This window comes from Elephantulus edwardii, unplaced genomic scaffold (assembly GCF_000299155.1).
Source record: "Elephantulus edwardii isolate Elephantulus edwardi_28Jun2011 unplaced genomic scaffold, EleEdw1.0 scaffold00012, whole genome shotgun sequence".
Taxonomy (NCBI): Eukaryota; Metazoa; Chordata; class Mammalia; order Macroscelidea; family Macroscelididae; genus Elephantulus; species Elephantulus edwardii.
Genome location: NW_006399762.1, coordinates 8,412,293 through 8,427,660, shown reverse-complemented (window position 1 = coordinate 8,427,660; position 15,368 = coordinate 8,412,293). Strand labels below are relative to the sequence as shown.

Genomic DNA, 15,368 nt, shown 5'->3' with positions numbered 1-15,368 from the left:
ACATGGTTTTTCTCCTAGCACTTTACATAGCACCCTTCTGATACACTTAACAATTTACTATCTATTGTGTTTTTATTGTTGGCCCTTCCTCATTATAATGTTAGTTCCAGTGTCTGGTGCAGTACAAAACTCTGTAAGTACAAAAAACAAGAAATGTTTTTTGAATGAGAGAAGGAAAGGAGGAAATTAAATGGACTTCAAAAAATGCTAGTAATGTTTGATTGTTTTTCTTAATGAGGAAGTTGAACATTAAAGGCCTTTTAATTTAGGCACACACATTTGTGAGGGAGCTCTGGTGGCTTAGTGGCAAGGAGCTGTGCTGCCAATCTGAAGGCATGTGGTTCAATTCCACCAGCTACTCAGAGAAAGATAGGTAGTCTCCTGCTGTAAGATTTCCTGCCTCTGAAAAACTGCTGGAGGCTCAGTTATGGGTTAGTTCTAAATTGAAAATTTTTATCAAATTTTCAAGGATAAAAATGGTTTTAAGTTTTATTTTTTACAAGTAAATTAGTTCTGACTTTTTATGGTTAGTTTTAACTTTGTACTTTTGTTCAAATAGTAAAGTAGGATTTTCATTACTAGTCTTTACTCTTATTTAAACATTTTTTTTTCTTTTATAGATTTGCTTTGACATTACAGTAATATGAAGTATGGATTCACCTTTGGAAACTTCACCTGGGAAAGAAAGTCTTCTCTCTTCTTAAAACAACAGAAAAGGCATAAGAAAAGTAAATAACCAAGGGAATTGTACCAGATGACAACTCTGCATCTTTGGCATCATCTGATTTTTGACACATCAAGACAAATACCTTTAAGGAAAATAGCTTATTCATTAGCATTATTCTTGCCAATTTAAATATCATCGTCCTTCTTAAACTTTGCAACTCTTCAATAAGATTAACATACAAAAATCTTCAAGGTCTTGATTTTTTTGGTGTTCTTTAAAACACAATCAAAGGGTTAACATGCTCTATTTTTTACAAAGTCTTCATAAAAATTTGTAACATCACAAAAGATATGGACTTGGAAACTTACATTATTATATTAGACTACTCCAAATTTAAGTGGACAATTCAAGACATCCATTTTGTCATCAGAAATATTACAGAAGTATATAATTATCTATTTTAATGCAAATAAAATTGCTTGAAAATGGCATGGGTAAAATTCTTACGGAAACCTGGTGGCAATCTTGGAAAAGTTTATCAGCCTGGGAGTATGCTCTCTCTAGCCCCTACCAAAGGCTTATTAAATGAACCTGGACAAAACAGCTGCTTTCTTAATAGTGCTATACAGGTGAGACTGTAATTACTTGTTAATTTTGGGAAAAAAATTTCAGTCTTCAGTATCACTTTTAATTGTATCAAAAATATTTTAACTCAATATTTTGATTTCTATAAGTGGAAATGCTCTTTTTAATAGAAATGTATTTGTGTTCTGTAAAAAACATTTTGATAGAAGTTTTTTATTCATAAATTTGGAATATTTAAAATAGCTAAATCAAATGAAATATAATACTTAGACTATTTTGTGCCAAGAATGGCATCATTCAATTTTCAGTAATTTTTATTTCATTTTGAAGGCTTGTGAAAGTATGTGCATCTATTATAAAATACTTTGAGTTTTATATTATATACTCTTTTACTACCCCTTTATTAAGGTCTGATAATTTCTTGTTTAAAAATTACCTTGGTTTGCAGTCATATATAATTACATGTAAATAAAATTATATGTCTCAGTAGCCAGTGGCCTAGTTCGTGTGTGGGGAGTTGTGCTGTTAATCCAGAGGCCATGCCTTTCTGGTTGTGTAAATCCACCAGCAGTTCTGAGGGAGACTGACGGACAGTCTCTTCCTATGCAATTTACAGCCTCAGAAACCCAAGGTCAGCTAATGAGTTGATACCAGTGAATTGTTTGGAAATTATTTTTTTTTTTGAGTGGCAAGATAACTTTAAAGCATACAGTTGTTTTGTTTTCCCCCCATGTAGTATTTGTTTAATTTAATTGTGTCTATTCTTGGCTTTCTGGAGAATACTTAATGTGCAGTTAGCAGAGAAGCAAGTTCTGATGGGTTGGTTGATAGCGAACTGCACTGCTAACCTAACCGAGGCACCTGTCTGAACTCACCAGGGCTCTGAAGGAGAAAGATGGGTGGTTTCCTTTTGTGCGATTTACAGCTTCCAACAACAAGCTACAAGGTCATTCCAGCTTGACAACAATGAGTACCTGTAACATGAACATTAGCCAGACAGTTGGCCAGGGTTAGACCAAAAGCCAGTTAGGGCATGAGAGATAATTGAATCATGCTAAACTCAAACATGTAATTTCCACTTAATTATGAACTACATATAGGTCAAAAGGTTAGAGCAGCAATAGTAGTATACTATACATATGGAAAAAGCTTTTCATAACCTTTTATGATCTGATTTGCCAAGTCCCTCTTCATGGATATATAGTATATATAATTTTGCTGTTTATAATAAATAATGTAGTAATGTCAGCCTTTTCAAATTTCATGGGAAAGTTTTCTAAATTTAAGTGTATAAAAATATCCTAGATTTGTCTGTCTTAATAGCTTGATTTAATTTTATCTTTATTATAATAGATTAGATCTTAGAATTTGACTAAAATACTGAATTATATAAATGGAAGAAAGTTGTATCTGTAGAAAATGCAACTAGAGTGCTCCTTAGCAGCAAGGATGGCAAAACGTTATCTCACATACCACTTATTTTGGAAATGTTAGGTGAGGCTGTTTCTTGTAAAAGGGTATTAGGCTTGGAAGGGTGGACGTCAGTGCAAATGGTGGTGGATTGACACAGAAACTGTAGAAGTGGTCTCAACTGTGTCAGAGATGATAAGGATGGCACAGGATATGTAGAGTTCAGATCTGTTGTTCATAGGGTCCTCATGAGTTGAACTTGGCTTTGATAACATCTAACAACAATAGTGTAATTGAGATATATGTTCTGGTGGTGTACTATCAAGTTGAGATTGACCCATTGCTGACCTTCCAGCAAGTTTTCAGAGGCAGTAAATTACACAGGAGAAAAAAGAAAAAAAAATTACACAGGAGGAGATTGCCTGTCCTTCTCTTGTGGAACCCCTGATTGATTGAACCATGTACATTTGGATTGGCGGCACTGTTCCTTACCACTGAGCCATCAATGCTTGTGTATATGTGTATGGTTTTATGTATGTAGTAGAGTAGAACTGTACTTCACAGAATTTTTAATAGCTGATTTTCTTTCCTGTGTTATCTGACTAGATTTGAACCTCCAACATTTTGGTTAGTAGTCAAGCTCTTTAATCATTTGACACCCTGGCTCACCTCCCACAAAATCCAGTGTAGAATCTCAGTTGTTGTTGTGTACTGTAGAATTGGAACCAACCCATAGCTGACCCTCCATCGAGCTTTCAGAGGTAGTTAATTGCACAGGAGGAGATTGCCTATCCTTTGCCTGCAGAATCTCAGTAGGTAAAATAAAAGATACAGTCTGCATGGGTTGAAATGATGATGTGGAATATTCTCAGTTCTCAAACTCACCCCTCATCTCCTGTTTCTTGTGGTGGACCATGAATCATCACTCCTTTAAAATCCTAATTTGGACTCCAATGTTATGACTAAGCTGAAGTTTAATATATTTTTTTTAAATTACTGGTCCCTCCATTTGCTGTGCAGAGGTAACTCCTGGTTGCTGTGATGCTAAACACTGTGACACTGATGTGCCAAATGCGATAATGGTTACCCATGGAGGACAGTGTTTGGTGAAGCTCCCTGATTAAAAAAAGCTTGGAAGCAGGAGTGACACCCACTTTTGAAATAGGTTGCCTCCAGAAACTGCATGAACATGGAGAAACAATGAAAGTTATACAAGTGTTCAGGTCTTTCGTTCATAGGGTCGCTATGAGTTGTCTCCGACTCAACAGCACTTAACAACAATTCTGTTTCACGCCTTTCTGAAATTCTTTCAACAGTCATATACTGAACTACTTTTTCTATCTTAGACAAATAGCCCTTTTTGTGTATAATAATGTTTCTACTCAGCATTTGTAGATTTTGTAGAATCTTATGTATGTCCGTATGATCATTTGCTGTATTGTGTTGAAGAAGGGAAAGATCTGAGATGTTGCTTTTTTATTTCCTGCTGGCCCTAGCATATATTTAAAAAAGAATTTAACTGAAGTTGAATTTTTACTTTTCTTAGTTCATTTGGTAAACACACACATCTGGAATGTGCCAAGGATTCAAAACATCTGTACCAACTGGTGTTTTCAGTTACCCTCTACCTGGGCCACCGTCAAACCTGAAAGTTCTTTAACCCACTCATGAAAGAAAGAAGCAACTGGTATTAGAAAAACATTAATCCTTAATTACTTTTAGACTGTTCAAGAGAGTCACTGTTTAGTCTTGGCTGAAAGATCAGCTTGGCATTCAGCATTATGAGAAGTGCAGTAAAATATTTCTTGGGTGGTACTGCATATGGAGAAATGTCATACATCAAAGGACTTAAACACTTCATTAAGCTATGAGAAAAAGGATTCCGCAATTTTTTTATTTAAGTAAAATTTTTATTTTATACTGGTTTACTTAGAGTTTGTATCCATTGTTTTTCAAACCAGATCTTTCCCATTTCATTTACCTGCTTCCCTCGACCCATCATATTGTGAGACCCTGTGATTAACAGCCCCCAGACCCATCCTTACATCTCTGCTCCCACCCTCCACACCTTTGGTTCCTCATACACTCTACAATAATGGTCTTACACAGTATTTGTCCTTATGGGACTGAGTTCATAAAGCATAATGCTCTTCAGTCCCTCCCAAGTTAGATAGCGATTTATAAAATCTTTGCTCCTACATGTTGCATACTATTCCATAATTTTTAATCTTTCCATATGATGGTTATGTTGTTGTTAGTTGCTGTTGAGTTGAGTACAATCCATGGTGACTCTATGAACAACATATCTGAAATTTCTGATTTCATGTGGTACCAGCTTTTTTTCCTTCTTTCCATTTTTACATTTCCCCCTTTCTTTCTTTTTTATTTATCTCTTTTTGCCTTCCGAAATTGTACATATTCTTTCCCTTTGTAAAACTGTAGTTCACCAGTTCTTGGAATACATGAGTGTGTGTTTCCCCCTCTCCACTAAGAACATTTCTCTTTTTTTGCTTTTGGTTTAAAATAATTTTATTGTAATATGCCATGATAGAGGCCCCCTCTTTTCCTTATTTCTTACTTAGGGTTTACTGAACCTCTTTCAACTATGAACCTATAGTTTTAACCAAGTTGAAGACAAATTTAGACATTATTTCTTCAAATTATTTTCTACCTCTCCTGCTTTCGGTACCTCCAACTGCATATATATTTGGTTAATTAAAATTGCTTCACAGCTCGCTGATGCTCTGTTAATTCTCTTTTTTCAGTCTTTTTTTCTTTTCTTTTTCTTTCTGTGTTTCATCATGGCTGTGTGCAGTGCTGGCCTAAAGTTGGCTTTCTTGAGCCATTTTTAAGCCCCCTCTGGTCTCCAGCTACCTTAACTGTAGACACATGGTTTTGCAAATTATCAACAGCTGTAGGACTTGGATAAGAGAGTACTTCCCACACTGAAGAGCAAGACTTGAGGAGAGGAAGGCTTGAGGGAAACTAGACCTTAGTGATGATTGGTGGAGAGACTGTGGCAAGACGTAACCAGAGGAGCCTGAGAAAAAAGCCACAGTTAAAGGTTTTGCTGTTCTTACCTTTGATGATTGCAGGCGAAGCTGACTGCTGAACTGAAACCAGAGCTTGGACTAATTGAGGAATTGTCCTTAGGGATTGCAGGGCTGAAACCTGTATTTGCGTGGGGTGTTATTCTTTTCCTCTCTCAGTCTTGAACTTATTTCACTAATAAACCTCATTCTCAGACCACAACTGCGATTCTGTGAGTTAACAACAAATAAATGAATTTCTTGCTGCTGCTGTGCTCTGGAAGCACCATGGGGCTCTTTATCTGCTTTCTGCTCTGGAGTGGTGAGGGGCTGTGCTAGTCTCACTCCCTCTAGCCCTTTTAGAGAGACACTTATGGCTCTGTGCCCCCACGTTTCATTTTCTGTTCTCTTGGTACTACTCATTCCTTTAGCAGTGTCTCTCCTACTGTTAATTTCATTCAGTATAATTATCTCCAGTAGTAATTATCATTTCCAATACCTCTAGAAATCTGATTTGGGTCTTTCTAAAATCTCTTACTTATTAACATGCTTAGCATTTCCTATAGTTTACTGAAGATAGAAAACACAGTTACAATGGTTTTAATGTACGTGCCTATGAGTTGTGTACATTCTGAGTGATTTTCCTATTGGTTATATTTTAGATTATATTTTCTCATTTCTTAAATGACTAGTAATTTTTTATTGACCTTCAATCATTCAAGTCATTTGCCTTGTTGACTGATGCATATTTTTATATGTGTAAATATGTACTTTCTGAGTTTTATTTTTAAATAAGTTTGGTTTGCTTGGAAAAAATTACCATTTTGCATTTATGCTTGGTTAGGCAGTGCTGGAACTGTGTTTATTTTCTGCTGTAGACTGAAGACCTTGCTTTCTTCTATAATCAGTGTCCTGTGAATTAAGAAGTTTTCTACATTGGCTGTTGGAACTGGCACTATTTCAGACATTTGCCAGTCCTGGACACTGTTCCGTGTGGTTAATTTGGTTTTTCTCTCTCCAGCCCCTTAAGATTTATCCTTACATATCTGAGTATTCAAGAGAAACTCTCTGATTTCTACTTTTTGTTTCTCAGTGCTTTGTTGTCTTCAGTATTCTGCCTTAAACTCTCTAATCGCTTTGGTTTCTCTGCACTCTTTCATCCATCTTCTCAACTCAGGGCATCTTTTGACTTCTTACTTGGTTTCATTCATGTGCCTGGGAACTTTTTTCCAGACAGTAAGCTAGATAATTTTTGCAGCCTCTTTCATCTCCCATGCCTTAGTAGCCTTTCTTTCCTGATATACAGTGTCCTCAATATTTGGAATGGGTTTTCAGTTGTGGCAGACAGGAGGGTAATTCGATCCCTATTATTGCTTCTTAGTTGAAAGTTGCTACGGATTATTTATGAAGACATTGCTATTTGGTGCCATCAAGTCAATTATGGTTTAGAGTAACCTGCGTGATAGAGTGAAACTTCTCCAGAGCTTTTTCAAACTGTAATCTTTATGAATACAGTCTACCAGTCTTTTTTCTACAGACCTAAGGATCAGTTTGGTGGGTCAAGTTGTTAGTTGCAACACAAAGGATCCCTTTGTATAAAGATAAAAAATAGAAATTGGATCAAAAGGATATATATATATGTATATATATATATTTTATAAATATATTGTTGTTATTATGTGCCGTCAAGTCGCCTGTGACTCATATCGACCTTATGTACAACAGCCCTAAACTCTGCCCTGTCCTGTGCCAATCTCACTGTCTCCAGCACACCCACCCCAGTTACCCCAGTGACTGAATCAATCCACCTCATAGAGGTCTTCCTTTCCTGTGCTGTCCCTCCACCCTCCCAAGCATGACGTCCTTCTCCAAGGATTGGTCTCTCCTTGCAGCATGTCCAAAGTAAGTCAGACGAAGCTTCAGAATCCTTGCCTCCAAGGTGCAGTCTGGTTTAACCCTCTCTAGGATGAACCTGTTCGTTTTCTTAGCAGTCCATGGTATATTCAATACTCTTCTCCAACACCACAGCTCAAAGGCATCAGTTCTCCTTCTGTCCTCCCTAGTTATTGTCCAGCTCTCTGACACATAGGAAGTGATTGCAAATATATGACTATATGTGTGTGTGTGTGTGCGTGTGTGTGTGTGTACACATATATGTATGGATATGTATTATGTATATAAAAGAAAAATAAGGGAAATATTAAAGTTTATCTGTTATGGGAATTAAGAAAGGAAATGCTTGCCTCCAGGAATGATTTGCAGTATCTATCCAGGGACAAAAATACTAGATCATTATCTTAGACATCATAATGTTACCTATAATGTACTTATTATTTTAGTACAGTAGTGATGTTTTCTAATGAGTCCTTTTGTTTTTTGTTTTTGTCTTTTAGAAGCAGATAATAATTAGAACACATATATTCAAGTTATTGCTTACCTCCTGCTTCTTACCTTGCTTTGGTGTCATTAACACATGGCATGTACTGCCCCTTTCTCATTCAGTGCACAGAGACCACCCAGGCCTCTCCGCACAGTCTATCCTTGACATAGCACATTGACCCTTCTCTAATACACTCTGGTTTTAAACTCCAATTATATTTCCTTCCTAACTTTCAGTTTGTTCCAAGTGTGTATAATCACTTCCTCTTTCATGTCTCTGCCAACTCCTTTATTTAGTATCCTATGTTTCCTATTCATATCAAACCCTTACCTCTGTGTAAATAGCTTTTTCTGCTTGTCATGATTTTTAGATATGGATTAGTAAGATGAAAGAATTTTACTTTTCAAAGAGAAGAGCAAATTGAGGGGGAGAGGTAGGCAGGGAGAAAAGTGCAACAATGAATGGATAAAAATCCCAAGTCTCTGTAAACTTTAATTAAAATTAATTTTTTTAAAAAAAATCTCTTTTCTCTTTCAGCCTTTCTTTGCACATGTATATATATATTTGCTGTTTCGTTTTATACTTGATATTGTTTTTGTTGTTACCTGCTGTTGAGTCAGTCTCAGACCCATGGTGACGTTTGTATTATAGAGAATTGCTCCCAGAGATTATTGGTTTGGTTTCTTGGGGGCTTTTTTTACCTTCTCTTTGCTCACTATACTCTTTTTAAAAGCAGTTCATCAGGACCTTTTCTGAAGAGCCACTGGGTACATAGCTCAAACTACTAACATTTAGGCAAGCTCACTGTAAACCCCTTCTTCTCAGGTTCTTTCTTGTTGTTACGTGCTATTGAATCAGAGTTGACTCATTGCTGACTCTCTAGTGAGTTTTTAGAGACTGTGAATCACACGGGCAGAGATTGCCTTTATGTCTCCCACGCAGAGACACTGGTAGATTAGAAATGCATGCCTTTGGTGTGGCAGCACAGCTCTCAACCCACTAGACCACCAGAGCACTCTATTATATATATTGTTGGTATATATCTGATTATATAAATGTGATTAAAAGAAGGTAGTTATTAACCTACTTAGATTTTAAAATATCTGATCGTTTAGTCACTGAAAAAACTCTTACCATGTTTCTGTTTTCTTCTCACTGTTTCTCACAATTTCTTAGGTTTTATGGCAGTTGGACATATTCCGACGAAGCTTGCGGATTTTAACTGGACATGTTTGTCAAGGAGATGCCTGCATATTTTGTGCCCTGAAGGTAGCTTTTTGTGCAGTTCTAAACAAATATTATCAGTTGTTTCTCAGATTTACTTTGGTTGTTGCTATTTTTTTTCTAGTCAATTTTCTTGTAACTAATGATTATTGTCTGGTGAGCTATATAGTTTTGATGGTTAAGTCTTAAAGTAACTTATTCACAGCTGTGTTGCTGTTTTCCATTTTTAAATAAGGACAATTAAAATGAACATTTTAACTAACGTAAGTTTTTTAGAAATGCTACAGTGAAAGAGTGGAAGATCCTCAACAAGATGGACTGTCACAGTGAATGCAGCAGTGAGCTCGTGTGTGCCGGAGGTTGTGGAACGGCAGAGGATAGGACAGGGTTCAGATCCATTATGCATAGGGTCACTCTGAACAGTAGTTGATTCGCTGGCACCTAACAACAGCAACCAACAACAGTTTAGGAGTTTGAAGTGGTTATTTATTCAGTAAATATTTCTTGAGCCTCTGCTTTGCTCTGGGCATTGCTGTTGTAGTTATTGAAGATACAACACGGATGCCATAAGTAATGAGGGACAAAACTGGTAAGAATCCCTACCCTCACAGAGCTTATTTCTTTTCAGGAAAGAAACAGAAAGTAAGCAAGACATGTATAAAGTAAGATGATATTAGGGCTAAGGAGGAAAGAATTTAGAAAAAAGTGTAAGGAAAATTGAGTGGTCGGGAAAGCCTCACTGAAAAAATGACATCTGAGTCAAGGCCCTAAGGTAGGAGAGTGTGCCTAGCATTTTCCAGAAACCCTAAAGAATCCTGAAGGCCAGAAGCGTTGTAAGCAAGTGGGAGAATGAGAGCGTAGAAATAGTGAGAATTTGTCGTTTTTATTATTGTTAGGTACCATTGAGTTAAATAAGGTGCATACCAATGCTGTCAGCAACAGATCCTGTACCATCCTTATCATCTCTGACACACTATCGCCCATTGTGCCTGTCACTGCATCAGTTCATCTGGTTGAGAGTCTTACTCTCTTTGGCCGACCCTCTACCTTTCCAAGTATGAAAGGCCTTTCTAAGGACTAGTCTTAACAACACGCCCAAAGTATGTGAGGTGAAGCTTTCTCATCTTTACCTCCAAGGAACATTCTGGCTGTACTTTCTCCAAGACGTATCTGTTCTTTTGGCAGTCCATGGGGCATTCAGTATTCTTCTCCAACACCACAGCTCAAAGGCATCTCAGAGAGAGGGAGTTTCTAGTGGCTTTAAAACCTATTCTAGTATTCTTTGTAAGTATACTCTCAAAAGGAATCAAATTCTCATTTTGAACATGAGTCCCAGTCTTCAAACTTATTTCCAACAAATAGAATGTGGTCAAAATAATGCTATGAGATGTTCAGCTTGAGATAGATTATATATGTATATAGCTTCCACTGGACTCTTGGAAGTGAACCTCCTGTGAGGAAACAAAATGGCCATGTTGAAAGGCCACATATGGTTTTCAGCATCAGCTGCGTGACATGAGTGAGAGACCTTCAAATGATTTCAAATCTGAGCCTTTACACTTCTGTACGTGATGCCTTATTGAGCAAAGATGAGCTGCATTGAGTAACTGGAACAGAGGCATAGACTACAAAGACATTGAATTGCTCAGAGTGATTAAAATATGATGAGATAGATTTGAGTCCAAGAGTGACAAATGTCTGTCTTATGCTCTGTTAGACTGAAGACTAAGGGAGAAATAGGGAGTCCAATGTATATTATCAGCTCATTTATGTCACTTAAATCTGGGCCTGAGAGTTTGTGTTAGAAACTTCGTGATCACATATAATTAATAATTTAATATTTTGATCAATGTATTTTAGAGATAAATTACATTCTTCAGTATTCTTAAACACACTAATTAAACAAACTAATCAGTAGAGCTTTGGTATGACGTTACGCTGCCAACCCCAAGGCAGGTGGTTCAAACCCATCTGCTTCTCTGCAGGAGAAAGATGTGTGGTCTCCTCCTGTTCAGTGTACTGCCCCTGATAACCTGCTGGTGGGTCGGCTAGGAGTCGGTTCCAGATTAACAGCACATAACAACAACAGTCAAACCAAAAAGGAAACTCTCATGGTCTAGTGAGTAAGGAGTTGCATTATCAACCCAAAGACACAGAGTTTGAATCCACCCTCTATCCCTAGAAAGAAAGATGGGCATTCTCTTCCCAAGTGATTTACTGTCTGAAGGGTCCACGGTTCCTTGGCTCTAACTCAACAGCACATAATAATGACGGCACATAACAACAGTCAAGCCAAAACCTCACAGGCAACAGAGTAGATTCCAACTTAGAGCAACCCTCCATTGGGTTTTCAAGGCTGTAAATGTTTTCAGGAAGAGTCAGTCCATCTTTATCCCATGGAGTAATAGGTGAATCCAAACCACTGCCTTCAGTTAGCAGCCTAGCCTGTTATGCACTGTGCTGCCGCGGCTCCTTTAAACACACATACACAAAATAAAGGCATTTGCATGCCTTATTTGCTTAGGAAGGACTGCATAAATACATCATCCAGAGAGTCAGGCAGCTTTATATTCTCTTTTGTAGAGCATAACACAATTTTGGATTACTTATTGTTAGGGAATGAAGAGTAAGTTGAGATCCAAATACAGTATTATGTTTTATTTATATGAATGTCTTAAGCAATTATGTTGTTGTTGTTGTTGTTATGTGCTGTTGAGTCGCTTGCGACTCATAGCGACCCTATGGACAGCAGCCCTAAACTCTGCTCTGTCCTGTGCCAATCGCACTGTCTCTGACATTCCCATCCCGATTACACCAGTCACTGAATCAATCCACCTCATAGAGGACCTTTCCCTCCTGCACCGTCCCTCCCCCTCTCCAAGGACCGGTCTCTCCTCACAACATGTCCAAAGTATGTTAGACGGAGCCTCAGAATCCTTGCCTCCAAGGAGCCACCCGGTTTAACCCTCTCCAGGATGAATCTGTTTGTTTGCCTAGCAGTCCAAGCAATTATAGAAACTAATATAGTCATTCTTGGCCTACTTGTCTGTGTCCCTACAAAATCACCTGCACCCCTTATTTGTCCCCCACACATCCTCCCTCATGCGCACTTCACTTTAGACTGAGTGGTTTCTCTGGAGTTTTCTACAGTTGACTCTCATCTCCAGAACTGTTCATGGTACTCATTATACATAAAATGCTTCTCTTCATCTAGAAAATTATTTCTAATGGATAACTTGAAAATACTTTGTTTTAAAAGTGTCAAAGTAATTCTTTTTTTTCTTTAACTTATAAAATGTATTTTTAATTTAAAAAAAACTGCATTAGACTGATAGGAGGAGGAAATGTCATTCCATTGAAGTTGTCTAGTTTTTGTTTTTAAACAACGGTTAATTTTTCTGAAGTTTACTTAAGACACTCATGGAAGAAACAATTATTTTTTAGATAATTTAGACTGTGTTAGGGAATTTTTATTTTTTTATTTAAAATGAGTACATTTACACTAATTTCCATGTGATTGTACATTTGATTTTTTATTAATACGCTTTTAGATTTAAAACAGCATAAACTGACTTGAGTTACTTGCATGGAATTAGCTAGAGACTTTGTGACTGCATCTCTATGTAGGGATTAATTTTATGCATATTAATGTTAGAGTTGTGCTAATTTAGAGCTTGTTGTAAGGATTTCTGTATTTATTTATTTTTTTAATTCCTTCTGTCATTGTGTGGTTTTATGGTTATTGTTCATTGTTGAGTCGAAACCAGCTCATAGCTGAACCTCCAGCTGGTTTTCAGAGGCTGTAAAACACACAGGAGGAGATGGCTCACCTTTCTCCTGAAGAGATCCTCTTTGTATTTGAACCTCTTGTCTTTGGGTTGACAGTGCACTTCCTTACCCACTAGGCTACCAGAGCTACTAGTAATTATTTTTTTTGTGGAATTTTAGATCAAAAGGCTTTTCTATTGGTTTTTTAATAGATTACATTTCACCATGCTCTGACACAGTTAGGGAGAGAAGGAAGGACAATCTCCTCCCGTGCGATTAACAGCCTCTGAAAACCTGCCAGAGGGTCAGCTATGGGTCGATTCTGACTCAATGGTACACAACAGCAACAACAATAATAAAATTAATACAGTTTTCAAAAAGTCGTTGACGTTAAACTTACTGTTATAATTGGTAATTTACAGACAATATTTGCACAATTCCAACACAGCCGGGAAAAAGCACTTCCCTCAGATAACATAAGGCATGCTCTTGCAGAAAGCTTCAAAGATGAACAGCGATTTCAGCTTGGCCTTATGGATGATGCTGCAGAGTGCTTTGTGAGTATTTTTATAATCTTTAAGACTAAAGACAGATTTCCTTTTCTGAAAGGATATGCATTTTGAAACAAATGTAACAATAGATGGTCACTGGATTCATCTCTTGCCTGTTCTCTAAGGCTCAGTTTAGGTCCATTGTGTTTGGGTGGTGCCTCTGGGTGGTTTGAGGTTTGAGTCTATCTAAAGATGTCTCAAAATTTAGGCTTGATGATCTCCTTCCCAAAAATAAGTCATCAAAACACGGAGGAGCTCAGTTCTGCTCTGAAATGCATTGAGATGCCGTTAGTTGGGATGAATTACATGAAAATTGATTTTTGTTAATTTTTTGTGTGTCATGTTTCTTGTTGTTATGTGCCACTGGTTCAGAACCAACACAGAGCTGATCCTCCAGCAGATTTTGAGAGATCATAAGTCACACAGGAGGAGAGTCCCCGTTTTTCTTCTGAGGAACAACTGGTAGATTCAGACTGTTTGCCTTTGTGTTGACACTACAACTCCTTGCACATTTGGATTATTTATGTTACATTAAGTTTTATTAAATGTAGAGATACTAAAATAAAATTTCCTTTTTTTTTTCTTTTAAAAATATGGAACACTTCATGAATTTGCATGTCATCCTTGCACAGGCACTATGCTAATCTAAATGTTATTGATCAAATAGCTTTGTTAAACATAAATTATATTATTTCTTTCCAAGATCATATAAAACAAACTTTTTGTCAAACATTCTTCTAGGTGGTATAGCACTGGTCTGTGCATTGCTGTACAGAGGTAACTCGTGGTTGCTATGCTACTAAACACTGTGACACTGATGTGTCAAATGTGATAATGGTTACCTATGGTGGACAGCGTGTGGTGAAGCTTCCCGATAAAACAAGCTTGGAAGTAGGAGTGACATCCACTTCCGAAATGGCTTGCCTCCAGAAACTCTATGAACAGTGCTCAGGTCTTTCGTTCATAGGGTCACTATGAGTCATCTACGACTCGATGGCACTTAACAACAACAACAACCACCAATTCTTATTAAGTTTAATGATTCTTATTGATATAGAAGAGGATTTTGGTGAGAAGCTGATGAAGAGAGATGCAAATCAAAACCACAATTTGATACAATTTCACCGCAGGAGCAGTGGCAAAGTTTAATAGAACTGTAAACAATAAATGTTTGGTGAGGATGTGGAGAGATAAGAACTCTCATACACTATTGGTGGGATCATACTCTGGAAGGCAATTGGATGTTTCCTTAAAAAGCTGAACATAGAAATTTTATATGAGCCAGCTATTCCACTGCTAGGAATATACCTTGAGAAAATTAGAACTGAGACATATATGGAGATCTGTATTACACTAATGTTGTTACCATCACAAGAACATGGAAATAGCCCAGATGTCTAACCACAATCGAACGGATTGAGAAACTGTGGTACATTCATGTGATGAAAAACTACACAGCACTCAAGGGCAGCAATTTAAAAAATTACTACATAACTTGAGAGGGACTCACCTATACTGAGTGAATGAACTCAGTCTCATAAGGACAAATATTGCAAAAGACCATTATTGTAGAAATGTAAAGATAACTAGCAAAATGTGTATGAGGATCCAAATGAAGAGGGCAGGGGGGAAATCAAAGGGTCACACAGTTTGGTGGATGGAGGAAGGAGTGGGTGAAGGAAATGGGAAAGATTCTGCAGGGATCAGGAAAGACATGGTAATGGTGGGCATATTTCAATGGGGATTAATTTTAT

At 37.2% G+C, this 15,368-nt stretch overlaps 1 protein-coding gene across 1 annotated transcript in view; it reads left to right on the top strand.

Moving 5' to 3' along the window:
• The first annotated feature begins 1,152 nt into the window (after positions 1-1,152).
• The window catches only part of USP53 (ubiquitin specific peptidase 53), a 55,946-nt gene continuing 41,730 nt past the window's right edge, over positions 1,153-15,368 (top strand). The window contains 3 exon segments of the mRNA XM_006881135.1: positions 1,153-1,296; positions 9,248-9,340; positions 13,486-13,654. Of these exon segments, the coding sequence (XP_006881197.1) occupies positions 1,153-1,296; positions 9,248-9,340; positions 13,486-13,654 (406 nt within the window).